This window comes from Arachis stenosperma, chromosome 1 (assembly GCF_014773155.1).
Source record: "Arachis stenosperma cultivar V10309 chromosome 1, arast.V10309.gnm1.PFL2, whole genome shotgun sequence".
Lineage (NCBI taxonomy): Eukaryota > Viridiplantae > Streptophyta > Magnoliopsida > Fabales > Fabaceae > Arachis > Arachis stenosperma.
In genome coordinates this window covers 124,859,080-124,873,827 of record NC_080377.1, presented here as the reverse complement: position 1 = coordinate 124,873,827, position 14,748 = coordinate 124,859,080, and the positions used below count along the sequence as shown (strand labels likewise).

Here is a 14,748-nt window from a genome sequence, read left to right as displayed (position 1 = left end):
TATTTTTAGTGCGCTCACAGCTAAATCCAGTGGGAACGTGGTTCTTCAAATTAGGCAAAGGTTTGGTGATGCAGCAGGTGTTTTAGCTTCTTAGAAGATCATGCGTGATGTTCTATGTTTGGACAAACAATAGGTAGCTATAGAAAACTGTTTTGGACTGTTATACTTCCAATTTGACCATATCCAGGCCGCTATATGACTTTATTTTGTAACGCCCTATATTTAAACTGGAAATTATTTTAGAGCATCCATGGTGCTGTATGGATTGAAATTGCAAATTAGTGTAGAGAGCATTCATGCTGCTGTGTGAATTGGAATTGTAAAGTAATCTAAGGAACACTGATATTTTGAAAAGTTCTTAGTTACACCGGTCATAAGATTATATCATGTACAAAAAGAGTGAAGTCTAGCAGTTGCAACACATCAACAATCAGAACACAAAAAGTTGTTGCCAAATCAGAAAAGGCAATCCAAAATAACATGGTCAGCTAGTTCATCAACCCAGTTGGATTCATTCAAAATCAAGAAATTGGACCAACAGCTCCACTTCTGGGTGGGTACTGGAGATCTCAAAGACGGCCAGCTTGGGCACACTTATGTTACACTTGCACAAGAAACCCACCCACCCTTGGCTAATGGCGCCACAATTGCGCCTTCTCTTGCCCCCGTATTTGCTGTAGACGGCCCGGACGGAGATCTCCCCCGATCTGAGAGTGACCATGACACAATCGTTGACGTCGTCTCCAAAGTGCGGCACATTTGGCTGGGCAAACCAAAATGGAAAATGAGATGAAGTTAAGGAGATGTGTAACATGAATGCAATGTGCATGCAGTCAAACAGAATGAAACGACAACTACTGACGATGGCATTATGAACAATTAGCATGCAATTGGATGCTTCTTTCCCTAAACAATGGAATTTAAGTATTTAACAACAACATACATTACCAACAAATTTCGGTAATGAATTTGAAGTCAACAACCGATCCACCAGATAGCCAACCGTTAACAATTAAGCAACAGCAGAGGACAGAAGATGTGGAAAACGTAGAAGGGCACACATGCCAACAAAGTAAGGACCATCGAAAGAACAACACTTTATGTAGACCAGGTAGGCCGCCACATTACTTTTAATAGAGGGCACAGCAGGGGAACAAAACAGATAATGCGGTCCCCAAAGTTAAACAACGTAACACGTGTATATATAGTGCAGAGGGAAAGCCATTACCAGGAAGTGGGTGCCCAAGAGCCTTTTCGTGATGTGCATGATGAAGAAGGGGTGCTCGGACCGAAATGTCTGCTCCACCTCAGCTGCAGCTGCGCTCCTGGGGACATTGATGCACCCCGTTCGACGCCGGGGCGCTTCAGGAGCGCGTGTACGGATCCGTCGAACCTTCTGGGGTGTGACGTCGACGACTTCATCACCGGACGTAGCATACGTCCTCTCGACACCCGGTGACTGAAAGATGCGAACGCTGAAGTCGTCTCTGCCCTTGTGCTTGAACAGCAGAATGTTAGATGGTTGTAGCTTGTATTCACAATAGAACCTTTGCCATCCCCTGCCGAGAGTGATCTCTTTCCACCCCTTAGGTCTGCATTCAATCTTGTAGGTATGGTTTGACCCATCGGCGACCGTGACGTAGAGATGGTTGCTACCTTTGGGCAGGAGCCCATTCGGTAACGGTAGACGCTGCATATAAGGGCACATGAGGAGTCGGCGTCAGAGATAGAACACAATGCGGGGAGGAGAGTCAGAAATAATGGAAAGAACAGAAGAGCAAGCTTTAACCTACCATCGGTCGCGACGGATCTCCTGCCGCTTTGATAACCCTAAGGACGTCACCTTTCGCGTGTTCTCGTACCATTTTCTCGTCCAGGCACGAACAGAAAAGAAGGGGATATTCTTAGTTAGGAGAACACCAAGAGAGTGGACAGCGTGTGAATCGAGCGGATATGAAGGCTGAATCCTATCTAATTAAATAATTTAGTCAGAGTTCCAGCCCGTAGCACTGTGCGCCATCACCCTTCCATGAAGTCTTCCTCGAGAAGCCAAAAAGTTTCGTCCCTGAAGAGGAGAGGAGCTTCGAGTGGGGTCGGGTATTAGGGGTTGGGTTTCTGGCGAGTTCGGGTTTTCGTTTTTGTGTCGAGTCTATTTCTCTGGCCCAATACCAGATAAAAAAAAATGTTATTTTTCAGGATGACCAAACCAAAAAAAAAAAATTTAAAAACCGTAAATATACAAAATAATAAGTGTAATTATGAACAACTTACCTGCTTCCATCGACTACATCAATCCGTGCATCCATCAACGGGCCAAGGCTGACAACACGAAGGGATTTTTCACTGACCCACTGAAATGGAATGATTGATTAGATTTGGTTAAGGCTATAATTTAAATTTTGAATTCATTCGGTGGTTATAGCTTTTTTTAGAAATCCGTTTATTGCCGTTGGTAATTGCACCCACATTAATTCCCAATTAATGTCCAGTCTAATCAGGTTTAAGGGTTATTTATTAAAAAGATTAAAAAATTTTAAAAGGCGGGAGGTGTTTCGCCAGATTAACGCGCGTACGTTTACGTTTTTCACACCCCCCCAAAAAAAAGCGCGTACTTTTCAAAGAAGGGAATCACACTGAGGTACGTACTTGTTTAAACCAGTCCCTTCGTATTCTTTGTTGATCCAAGCATTTTAGTTGGAAACAGGTTTATCCTTTGAAAATGATTCCGAATGTTTATTCCGGTAGTGTAAAACCGTTTTGCAAGGATAACTCGATAGACAGGTCTTCCATAACGCACCCGTAAATAGTTGACGTAATGTTCTGGAATCATGAGTTGGAAAAGTTAAATGCTAACGGCTCGAGGCAATCCGTAATTTTATTTAAACCGGTCAAACGACTTGTTTTATTTGGGTGAATTACAGGCATAGGGGCTGAGTAATGAGTAACAACAAACAATTTACGATAAGCAGAGAACGAACCGCTGGAAGTAGATATAATAATCGCTACAGAGTTTTAATTACCTTTTGATAACATCAAAAGGACGACGAAACAAACAAACCAGATAGATCATTCAAGGCTTTGGTCATCGACAAAAAACCAAAACAACATGAAGATGTCACCCACGTGAACCAGTTCAAATACCTCCGTCACTGTCTTCATCCTGCTCCGGTCGAACGCCTGCCTGGCGGGACAAAGATTTCTCCTTGGCTTTCAAAACATCGACGACACTGTTTGCCAGGAGTCGCCAATTTGAGGTTTCCGCCATCATTTCGGTTGCTTTGTCATACAGTCGTCGACCGGCCCAGTCGTATTGTTGCAAGCTCCTGCGAAGCAACTTTTCATCCCGTCGCCGTGCCTTCTTCTCTTCCTCCAGTTGATCCTCCTTTTGTTTCAATTTGACCATTAAGTCTACGTTCTTGGCATCGACCTGGAAGAGTTCCTCTGCCGCTTTTTCAATCCTAGCCTTCCATAACTCCTCCCTCCTGACAAGTTCGGCCTCAACGAGGTCAAAATCCGCGGACTGTTCATTTGTACGGAAGATGTTGATCAGATTAGACATCGGCTCTTCCGTGAGGTCGACGGGACTAATGGTGGGGTCGGTGACGGTCTCGTTCGACATTTTCTCAGAAGTACACAGTGGAGAGAGCGGTGGAGGGCGGCAGAAAAAAGGAAGAGGATAAGGATAGACGGAGAGGTGAGAGAAGGAGTTACGGCAGAGAAGAACTGGGAAAGAAGCATTGGGAGGTAGGGTTTGTCATTAAGGGGCACGTATACATATACCGTGTAAATTGGGAAGCTTCGTCGAATAAACGAGTAATTAATGTACTTGGTTTATTTTTGGGATAATAAACGATTTATATTTAAAAACTAGTTGGATGGAAGAAAAAAAAAAGGAACACTTTGCGTTAATATAGTTTTAAATTTGTTTTTCAATTGCCCTTCAATGCTCAGCTTTAATAATTACGTCTAGGATCTCCTCGATTCACGTGCCAAATCCACAGATGGAGCATCGGTTACAGTGGGTGTAAATGAAGGCGTATGTGGCACGGTACCCGACTTATCTGGTAAGGCGTTTTACAGTATATAATCTCCCTCCCCAGCGTTCCCTCATCGCGTCTGGTCTTCCATGCTAACAACGCAAGATAATTCCCTACTTATGTATCAAACCCTCAGATAATTCCCCGTTTTTTGCTTGGGGCTGTGAACTATCAGATACGTATACATTTAATTGATACAAAACAGCTCAGAAAATTGTTAACTCGATGGCGAGTCTCCGAGATGCGTGTTTTGCGTATTTATGGGAAATTATTTTAATTTAAATCGACTCAAATTATTACTAACAATACAAGAGATGAGAAGATATTGATAGTTAACCACATCTGGATTAAACGAAATTATAGTGACTAGAAGCATAGAGTATTAATCTACCGAAACAATGCCATTCAAAATGGAAATGACTCAAATTTGGTTGTTGACGTGTAGTCGTCATTGGCGAGGAAGGATAAAGTGATTAACAATTCAATATTAACGGATTTTCGAAATCGAATCGATGAAAGTAGATATAATAATCGCTGCCAAGTTTTAATTAGCATTTCAAAAGATCAAAAGGGCGACCTAACAAACAAACTAAATAGATCGTTCAGTGCTTCAGGATTCGACAGAAACCAACACAACATAGAGATGTCACACATGTGCACCAGGTCAAATTCTTCCGTCCCTGTGTTCACTCTGCTCCGGTTGAACGCCTAATGGAGGGGACAAAGATTTCTCCTTGACCTCAAAAACATCGACGACCCTTTGTGCCAGGTCACGCCACTTTGAGCTTTCGGCCATCATTTCGTTTGCTTTGTCATACATTCGGCGAACGGTTGCGTCACACTGTTGCTGCTCCATGCGCAGAAACTTTTCCTCCAGACGCCTTGCCTTCTCCTCTTCCTCCAGTTGATCCTCCTTCTTGTTCAACTTGACCATTAACTTCAAGTTCTCAGACCTGACCCGGAAGAGTTCCTGTGATATTGTTTCAACGCTAGCCTCCCAAAATTCCTCCCTCCTGACAAGTTCGGCTTGAACGAAGTCACATACCAGGCACTTTTCATCTGTACGGACGATGTCGATCAGTTTAGCCGTGGGCTGTTCCTTGAGGTAGACGGGACTGGCGCCGTTGTCGTTGACGGTCTCCTTCGACATTCTCTCGGTAGTACACAACGGAGAGAGCAGTGGAGGGTGGCAAAAATAAGGATGTGGACAAGGATACACGGAGAGGTGAGAGAAGGAGATACGGCAGAGAAGAACTGGGAAAGAGGCATTGAGAGGGATAGGGTTTGTCATTAACGTGCACGTATACCTATATAGTGTAGGCCCTATAGTGTAAAATGAGAAGCTGCTTCGAATACTTTTTTTTTTCAATAGAAAATGTGTAATTAATAAATGTACGTCGTTTGTTTTTTGAAAAACTAAGATATTTATATTTAACGAAAAACAAGGGATAACAAATTTAATGTAGTTTTAAATTTAAATTTAAAGTTAATTTTCAGCGTTCAGGTTCTAAACCGACGTTTAAGATGTCTTCGATTCCTGTGCCAAACCTAAAAACGAAGCATCGGTTACAGCGGGCGTAAATGAAGGCGTGCGTGGCACGGTTCCTGACTTATCTGGTGAGCCGTTTTGCAGTTTATAAGTTCACTACCCAGTTTTCCTTCATCGTATCTAGTGATCCATACTAACGACGGTCCTCCTGTAAACTTCCCCTTCCACCACCTATTCAATAAATTTAGATCTAATAGGATGAGATCTAGTGCAACCACCGAGAAAGGCAGAATAGGAGAGAAGGCCGGATATGGGAGAAGGAAAGGGAAAGGGAAAGGGAAAGGGGTCCCACCGCGTCTGTCCGCTGACTCTTCTGCCTCGCGAAATATGGGAGAGAATTGCATTAAGGGTTGCGTCGTCGTCCATCCAGGATCTGTTTAACATGCAGGCGACCTGCAAGGTATTTTTGGACACAGGCCGCTCATCTGCGGTGTTCAAGGTGGCCTCCATGGCAGAGATACCCGTCGTGTTTGGTTATGACTTGGAGGACCGTCCTGAGGATGGGTTCCTTTATGTCAGCGCGCGCGCAGGAAACCCGGGCGCTATATTCCGTATAGGGATGAGAGAATTCTGCGGGATGGGCTGACACGTCGCTGGGGTCGACACCCTGCTTGAGGCCGCCGATGCGGGTGATGTCCAAGCCCGCTACATGTGTGCGATGCTGCTGCTGACGCCAGGTGTTGGGGACGGGGCGGACGCTGGAAGGGGGGTTGAAATGTTTGAGAACGTGCTGGCTGCTGGAAAAATCGAAATGTGCAGAGAAATCTTCGGGCAGTTGTTCGCAAATCCGCTGATTGGGGTGCACCCGTCGTCTGTCGGTCAAGCGTCTGCCCGACCCGCGGGACCATGGGTGCCACCAACGATTCCTCGACTGTGTCCTGCGTCCACTGCCTTGCGGAGTTCGAGGTGTTGCATTTCTTTAGTCTATTTACTTTCAGATGAAGTTTCGCTGTAACTGAAGCTGAATGTATTTCATTGTTAATGAGTCGGGTGTTTAGGGTTGGGTGGCCTTGTAAATCCCCGCTTTCGTGGACCATATAAGTGACATATTCGAACCGATGCATATCACCGTATTCAAACATTTAAACGGTCACACGCATAACCTACGATAGAAGCACTATTTCATTACTTCATTAGCTAATAGGCCAAGCCGAATAAATTAAAAAAGAAAAATAAAAAAAACGGGCCATAAAAGTTCAATATTAGCGTTGCGACTAAACAGTACAATAGTAATCCTAAACATACATTGCCGGGGAGGGGAGGCGTCGGTTTATGGTGTCTCTATCCCGTTGTTGCACTGACCCGTAAGACCTGGGACTATACCTGTCCAGCAAAACGTCGGCCATCTGCCGTATGATTTAATTACGATAAATGCTTCTATAATCAATATAATTATTATAATATATGAATGCATCGGTAAACGAAAACATCTAGGAAAACGTATGCGGTACTGAACCACGGGCAACCCCCTCCCCCTACCCCCCGAACGACAGTATATTATATTAAAAGCAAAATGCCACAAGGGCATCTACAAATTCGTCCATCCTCCTTTTGTAATCTCCAATAATCCGTCCTCGAAGTCCCTCCAAATGGCCGGAAGTTCCCAAGAGGACAAAACGAAACTGGAGGTATCCATTCAGCACGAGTGTCTGCCGAATATTCTTCCTGTCGAATTATGGTCGATTATTGCGACGATGGTTGCATCGAATTTGATTGAGGATCTGTTCAACATGCAGGCGAGTTGCAGGTTATTTGCATCTGCATGCAATTCCGACGCCGTGTACAGGCACGCGTTGGTGTCGGTGTTGCCTATCGCTTGCTTCCTCGACTACTCCGGTACGCCTGCAATGACATTTCTGCGTCGATGCGCCAGAGCGCGGAATCCGGCTGCTATGCTCCGCGTTGGGATGTCTCATTTATTCTGGTGTGGCCACCGCAGAGGTGGTATGCGGACCCTGACCGAGGCAGCAGAGTTGGGCGATGTGGAGGCCTGCTACATCGCTGCGATGCTGCTTCTGTCGCTCGGTGACAAAACAGATGATGAGGTCAGCCGTGGATTTGAACTCTTTTGCGTCGTTCGTGAGTCCGGCAAAGTCGAAAGGTGCAGGGAGGTCTTCATGCAGGTGTTCGCCGGTCCGTGGTTCGATATACCCCCGGCGAACCCAGAAGATTCTGTGTCATGCCGTTCCGGTAGTTGCCGTACCCGTGGGACCATTGGTGACGACAGCGATCTGTCCAGTGTGGCGTGTGTGCAATGCCTGGCCGAATACGAGATGCGGAAGTTCTTGGGACTTATTGCGTTTAAGTAGTTTTGTAAACCCCGGCGATGGAGATGCCGATCATGCTAATTGCTATGCGTACTGATGGTGTATTTTACCTTATTTTTGTAATCGCATAATATAACAGGGCTAGTAAATATATACAAAAATGATTAATCTTGATTAATAGTCGAATATAATGATTAATCTTGATCTGATATCTCTTCACTCGTTACTTCGGGTTGGGGACAATGTTAGTGTAAAGTTCTAAAATTTATAGACTTATAGACTATAGTATTGTTTAACTTCTTCTGTTTTAAATAATATATATTTTATTATGTAAATACACTAAATGTTTGTTTAGGGTTTTTAAAAGACGTATTTCGTATGATTTAAAAAAAAAGGACACCATGTCTGTATTAATTTTTTTTATTAGGTATTAGCGTTTGGCTTCGTCGTAACGTAAATCCCTAATTGTGTTTCAACAAGCTAAGAACACAGAGAAAAGTATGCATAATTTTGTTATCCGTGTTTAAGTTCCATTGCAGAATATCAAAAGGGCGACAGAACAAACATAGGAAATAAAAGGATCACATAGGCCTTGGCGGAAACATGACATTCAGATATCTTGCATGTGCAGCCCATCAACTACCTCCGGCCCCGTCTTTATTCTGCCCGGCCGGATGACGACGAGGACGACGACGGAGCAAGAACTTTTGCCTTTCCTCCACAACGTCCAGCCGGCGTTCCAGCTCAGACCACGAAAGAGACTCAACCTCTTGTCGTTCATGGCGCTTGGCAATTTCAGCCTGTAATTCCTTCTCAGAGAGAACCAACTGTTGAAGGAGCGCGTCATTTTTTCGCTTCACTGTTTTCAATTCTTTTTCAAGCCGTCGCTTTTCCTGCACCTCTTTCTCCAGTTCATCCTTCCTTGCCTCGAAGACGAACTTGGAGGCCATCAGCTCCACCTTTGCCTGCCTCAGTTCTGCATTGGTGGTTACAAGTGTAGCCTTTAAGTTCTCCTCCCTCCTAACCAGTGCCGCCGCAACGAGATCACAATCTGCGGACCTATCATCTACGCGGATGATGTCGATAAGTGCGTCGATGGAGAGTTCCACGAGGTCCTCTGGACTAATGGCGTGTTCTGTGATTGATTGCTCCGACATTTTCTCGGGATAAGACGACGACGACATAGTGGCAGTTATGGAGAATGGTAGACTGAGAGTTGAGAGAAGGAGTTACGGCAAAGAAGACGTGAATAAGGGTTAGTAGTTAGTAGGGTTTGGGGTTGTGAATAACGGGCACGTATACATATATATAGTATAAAGTTGCTTGGATGGGTTTTTTACGCAAATAACGTGTCAATAATGGGGTTTATTCACGAAAATAAGACATTAATTTAAGCTATTTCGGTTGAAAAAAAAAAGGTAACAATAACATTAAACATTTCTTCAATGAGGAATTAAGGAACGCAATTAAGCTTGTCATGAATATAACACAAGAATCGAATAGTCAACATTAAATTTGTGCGTCGTAAAACCAAATCAGTTGAATTGGAAAGCACATTAGTATTTCGTTCGTCCCATATTAATTAATTATCTTATCCTTTCCAGAACCATCCGTAGAGAATTGGAAAGCACATTAGTATTTCTGTCGCGCGGACCCCACGCTCAGGAGTTAACGTGTACTTCAAGCCGAATTAGGTTCATAAGCAGGTGTGCAGGGATGCCAGGGTCAGGTGTAGGGGTGTGGTGTACAGAGATATGAAGAAAAGAGTTTTGTTTTGTCAAATCAACCATAAAAAAATTATTATTGCAATTTACCGAAAAAAAATTACCATATTATTCGATAACTTAATCTGATGTGATCACTGACGATTTTTATTCGGTTTAATATTCCGTAATGTACAGAATACGACATGTATTTAATTGTTTTATCTGATGGTTTCCAATAATAACGATTATCGACAAGCTCCATTAAATTTGCAAACAACAAAAATGCCATTCACGTTTCCCAATTCCCATTTCTCATTTCCTGATATCTACGCAAGCTGGAAAATGAAATCCAGAATGCCTACCGGCGTTTGGCAAAAGGATGCCACTTCTAATTGTACGTATAGGTAAATATGGGTCTAAGTACATAAATTAATTGTACTAAATATCCGGTATTAACCATAATATTGCGCAACGAAACGAGTTACGTGCTAAGCCGTAAAAATTAACTAATGTCAGTGTATATTCTACTGTTGGGCAACGAAACGATTTACGTGTTATACCGTTATTGTCCTTTTTATTTTTCCTTGACCGGCCGGATAGTATCGGTCGCTGTGTTGAAGCAGGCATTAAAGATCCTATACTCCGACAGGGGTTGACGGAGTGTTTCCGGTTTGCCCGCCTGTGTAGATGACTTCATCCGAAAATAGAAAGAAAGAAAGAAAAATAACTCAAACGATGCGGAAATTATATATTATATATAATTAAGAAAACCCAGTTTTACTCAGGGGTTACAGAACATGAAAAGAACAGCTAACGAAATACGGAAACAGAGCAAATAAAGACTTGGACGGTAGATGCCGTGGTTCATATAGCCCCGACATCGTCTCCATTCTGCCCGGTGGGATCCTGATAGTCAGAGCCGTCTGCCGTTGCCGCAGGTTGACCATACAGTTGGCGGACCAAAAAACCTACCTTGATCTCCACAACCTCAAGCCTGCCTTCCATTTCACGCCACGGTGCCATCTGTTGCTGTTCCCTTCGACGAAGATCGGCAATTTCCGCTTTCAAAGCGTTTGCTTTGTCTTCGAGTTCGCGAACGGTGGTTTGATGCTGTTCCATCTCCGTGCGCAACTTCTTTTCCAACCGGCGGCCTTGTTCCAGTTGATGCTTCCTGATACTAGCCCTGACTTTGGCGGTGATTGCCTCGATCCTGGCCGTCCTTGCTTCGTCCTGTGTCCTACGAAGACTATCACTCAGAAACCTCATCCTCTGTTGGAGGGTGTTGATTAGGTCTGCGGTCGGGTGTTCCTGGAGGTCACTCGGACTAATGGCGTGGTCGTCGAGGAATTCGTGCGACATTTTGTCGGATGAAGACCGGGAGGTTTGGTAGACGATAACGGCCCTTGAAGCTATGACTTTTCTCCCGGAAGTGGTTTTGGATAAATATAAGGAATGGTTATGAATTGTGACGGACGTGTGGATTGATATACATTAATGAAAAACAAAATTTAAGTTAATAATAGATAAATTAATACATTTTATTGTGGTTAATTAATGTGCGTATGGTATTCCATGAGAAAACGAAGATAATAATGCACCTGGTGGTTTTATCGAAAAATGAAGAAAAAGCCTGGAAAAACTTCGGCTGCATCGATTGCGCAAAATCCGATATGATTGCAAATCTTTGCAATGTGACGTTAGAGTAGACAGGAATGGTTGAAGGTCTATGGACTGCTATGAATAACGTGGCAGACAAGACTTGCGTTGATCTAAAAAAAAAACTTTGTTACTTGGCTATGCAACCAAGTGTAACCGAATGAGAGGTCAGTGAGTGGAAACAATTGTATTTTCCATAACTTAACTTTTTAATACTACGCAGAAAACACAAAAATAAAAAATATGGCAAAACGAGACAAACAGTACCAAAACGGCAAAACAAGTCAAATAGTTGAAAAAATTATTACATAATAGTGATAATAGATATATTACATTGGATAACCAAAAAAATATTGAGAACCCATTCCTATCTAATCAGTCAAAGAGGTGGACAAACAGGATCAATTCATAATCAGCCCTACAATGCACGAACGGAATATGAGCAGCACCTCCGTCACCGTCGTTTACGTCCCACCCTCTTCCATAGCGTTGATGGCGGTAAATGGCACCCATGTTCCCATGGCTTGGACATGCATGCGAAGAACAGACTTGATTCTCTTCGTTTAGCCTCGGCACGCGACGCAGGTGTCTCCACGTCTCCTGGACAACGCCGCGGAACACCAATTTGCAGTTTGTCAGGGCACCGGCCGCCTCAAGCCCATGAAATGTTTGTAAGCCCTTGTTCTTTGACTCGGCGTCGTCGCGTAGCATCAGCATCATCGCCACTATGTACTGGGCTGCCGAATGGCCCTGGGCTGCGACAACGTGCATGGTTTTCATCCCCGCAAAACAACACCCGCCTAGGAAAAGGCCAGACACCGCAGACCGAAACAGAACTTCCACGTGGCCACTCTGCCTGCATCGCGCTAAGAAGTTTCTTCCCGAATGGTGCATGGGACTCACACTCCACCATCGCTGGTCCCAAATTGGAATGTTGGCGCATCTGTAAACGAAATCCTCATCCCCTGCATTACGTGCAGCGGTGCACGACATCCTGAGACTGCACAAGTCCCTGATGGACTGTGCTGCGGTCCTTCCAGCAATTAAGGTCCATACATCGTGGGAAAGGTTGGCCGGGCCTGTCGGACGATACATCTCCTCCCCTTGTATTGAGCGCCCTCACACGATAGATAAATGGTCGGTTATGTGTAAATACTGGATAACTGAAAGGCTCCAATCAGTTATCTCAATGGCTGTTGTTTACGGTGTATATATAGTCACCCGGTGCCGTGTGCGATGGTATCCCATCGGTTGTGTACCGTACATCTACACCTAATCAGCTACAATCACGTCGTCTAGGGAGCCTGCCGATTGAGTTTCCCGTCGGCTCACAGAAGGGTTCCTTAGCCAACACGTTCCTTAAGTTTCTCTTTATGTTTTCTTATATCATAATTTAATATTATTAGTTAAGTCTAATATTTTAATAATATTAAATAACATTATTTAGACATTGTTCTAAATTCCTGTTGTTTAATTTTAATTATAAGATATTTATATGTAATAAGTATCCGTTTACCTAAATAACATTTACATGATAATAAAGAAGATAACCGTTAATATTATACGTCCATACTAAACCGAAACATAATATGTCAATAATAAACCTAATATGCATAACAATCCTAAACCCTAGCTATGTCAATGAAACGTTCCACCTCGTAGTCGGCGCGACAACCAATGCACCGAATATGGTTGGCGCCTCCGACACCGTGGATGGAGCCCCGCTCTGCCGCCCTTCGGCGGTAGTCATAGAGAAGACCCATGTGGCCTTGGGTCATGCATCTGGTCGAGTCACATACTGTATGTTCCTCTCCCTTATCCGACATTTGGACTTCATCTGGCCAAGAAATTGTGAGGACTGCGAAGCAACTCGAGTAACATGCCGGGAGTAAGTTACCTGCTTCGAGCGTACGAAAAAGTTCCAAACCTTCTTTTTTGGCGTCTCTGTCGTCCCTTTGGAGGAGCAACTCCATTGAAAGTGCGTACTTGGCTGCGTCCAGCCCATTCCTTGCTGCATTTTGCAGCATTTCCCATCCTACAGCGTGGTTACGTCTTATGTAGAGCTCCCGCAGCGCCTCCCGAAACAGAAGTTCCGGGTGACCAATCTCAATGCACCTCTCGAAAAATCTTCGCCCAATAGGGTCCCGTATCCACACCCAATTCAGTTCATGCGGAGGTGGTATGGCAACCATCCTGAGGACATTATCGTCGTCGCCTACATCGCGCGCAACGCAACACGTCATACGGAACCTGCACAGGTCCTCAATCGATGTCGTCGCGACTTTAATGGCTATGGCTACCCAAACGTCGCGGGGTAGTTCAGAGGCGTTACAGAAACGCTCCATTAAAACTCTCGCTTGGACTGGGGCCTGCTAGTGTATATACTTCACAGGATGTAATCCACTGACCAGTGATTTTGACAGTAGGAATGCTAGTATATTTATGGATAAGGGTCGCCCTTTGGAATCCAATTAGCTCGGACAGTCGACTTAACCGACGCATCATTTCGTTGGCGAAAATCCACATAAGTTTTCCAAAAAAATAAAAAGGAAAATGGATTCTACGAACTTGCATTGTAAATAGAAATAACATTGTTAATTGATGGCATTTATTAGATTTGTCGTTACGCGCTGGTGCGTATTTAGTAGCCGGCTAGGAGCGTTAAAATTAAATGTAAGTAAAATATACGCTAACTAATCATCATCGCATTCATATGTATAAATATAATTAAAGAAAATCATTCCTTGAAATTGCAATAGGTGTACATGCACGAAAGACGAAACATGAAACGAACGGCCGGAAACACATAAAGTCTTAATTTGCTAGTAACATAACCTTGAATCGCCACACCTGGTCGCAGCGTACCCTAATACAAGACTAAAGAAGAAAGCAACGTAATACTACCTCTGGCATGGGGGCATAAGCGTCACAGCTGGTTGATCCATGTCGACAATGCAGTACCAGCCGGTCGACTTAAGTGCTCTTCTTTGTTTTCATCCTCCATAACTCTGCCTTGCCCAATACACGGTCCCGGAGTTTGTTGAATGGTGTGCTGGTCAGGTTCACCGCAGTTGTTGCCCTGATCTCGTTCTCCTGTAACTGCAAAATGGTTAACGATCGGTTTTATTGTGACCATATAATTTAATATCCGTAATCTACCATTTTTATTTGAGCGTACTTACAATCCCGTCCATGATCGGGTTGAATTTGTCCCCTATGTTGAGCTACCCAATGACCCATATCCCTGATTTCATGCTGAATGTTGATCCGACGAATAGACAGTAACCGTCAGTTGTACGTATTATGGAAAACATGTGAAAATCATCACTGTGATACATGCATGTTTTATTTGCTGTTAACGTACCTCTGCCCACAATTAGGTATCCCTATGGGGCTCCTTATCGGGAAATCTCCGAAGTTGCTTGGTAAGCGCATAAATTGCTTCTCGTAAATAGCTTGTGTCACGTTGTACAACACCCTTGCCTGCACGGACCGCGGAATATAAATCAGAACGCTTTTATGCACGCCGTGTT

General features: G+C 44.0%; 3 protein-coding genes across 3 annotated transcripts; 1 reads left to right on the top strand and 2 right to left on the bottom strand.

The window, feature by feature from the left end:
• Positions 1–511: 511 nt before the first annotated feature.
• On the bottom strand, positions 512–1,865 carry LOC130933926 (uncharacterized). The gene is made up of 3 exons (XM_057863528.1): positions 1,794–1,865; positions 1,229–1,690; positions 512–763 (listed from the first exon to the last, which is right to left on the bottom strand). The coding sequence occupies exons 1-3, from the start codon at positions 1,863–1,865 to the stop codon at positions 512–514; spliced, it is 786 nt and encodes a 261-aa protein (XP_057719511.1).
• Positions 1,866–7,175: 5,310 nt separating this feature from the next.
• On the top strand, positions 7,176–7,895 carry LOC130933919 (putative F-box protein At1g67623). The gene has a single exon (XM_057863522.1). It carries the CDS (start codon positions 7,176–7,178, stop codon positions 7,893–7,895), a length of 720 nt encoding a protein of 239 aa, XP_057719505.1.
• A 4,942-nt stretch (positions 7,896–12,837) lies between these two features.
• LOC130933911 (uncharacterized) lies at positions 12,838–13,560 on the bottom strand. Its single transcript, XM_057863514.1, has one exon. It carries the CDS (start codon positions 13,558–13,560, stop codon positions 12,838–12,840), a length of 723 nt encoding a protein of 240 aa, XP_057719497.1.
• Positions 13,561–14,748: the final 1,188 nt, after the last annotated feature.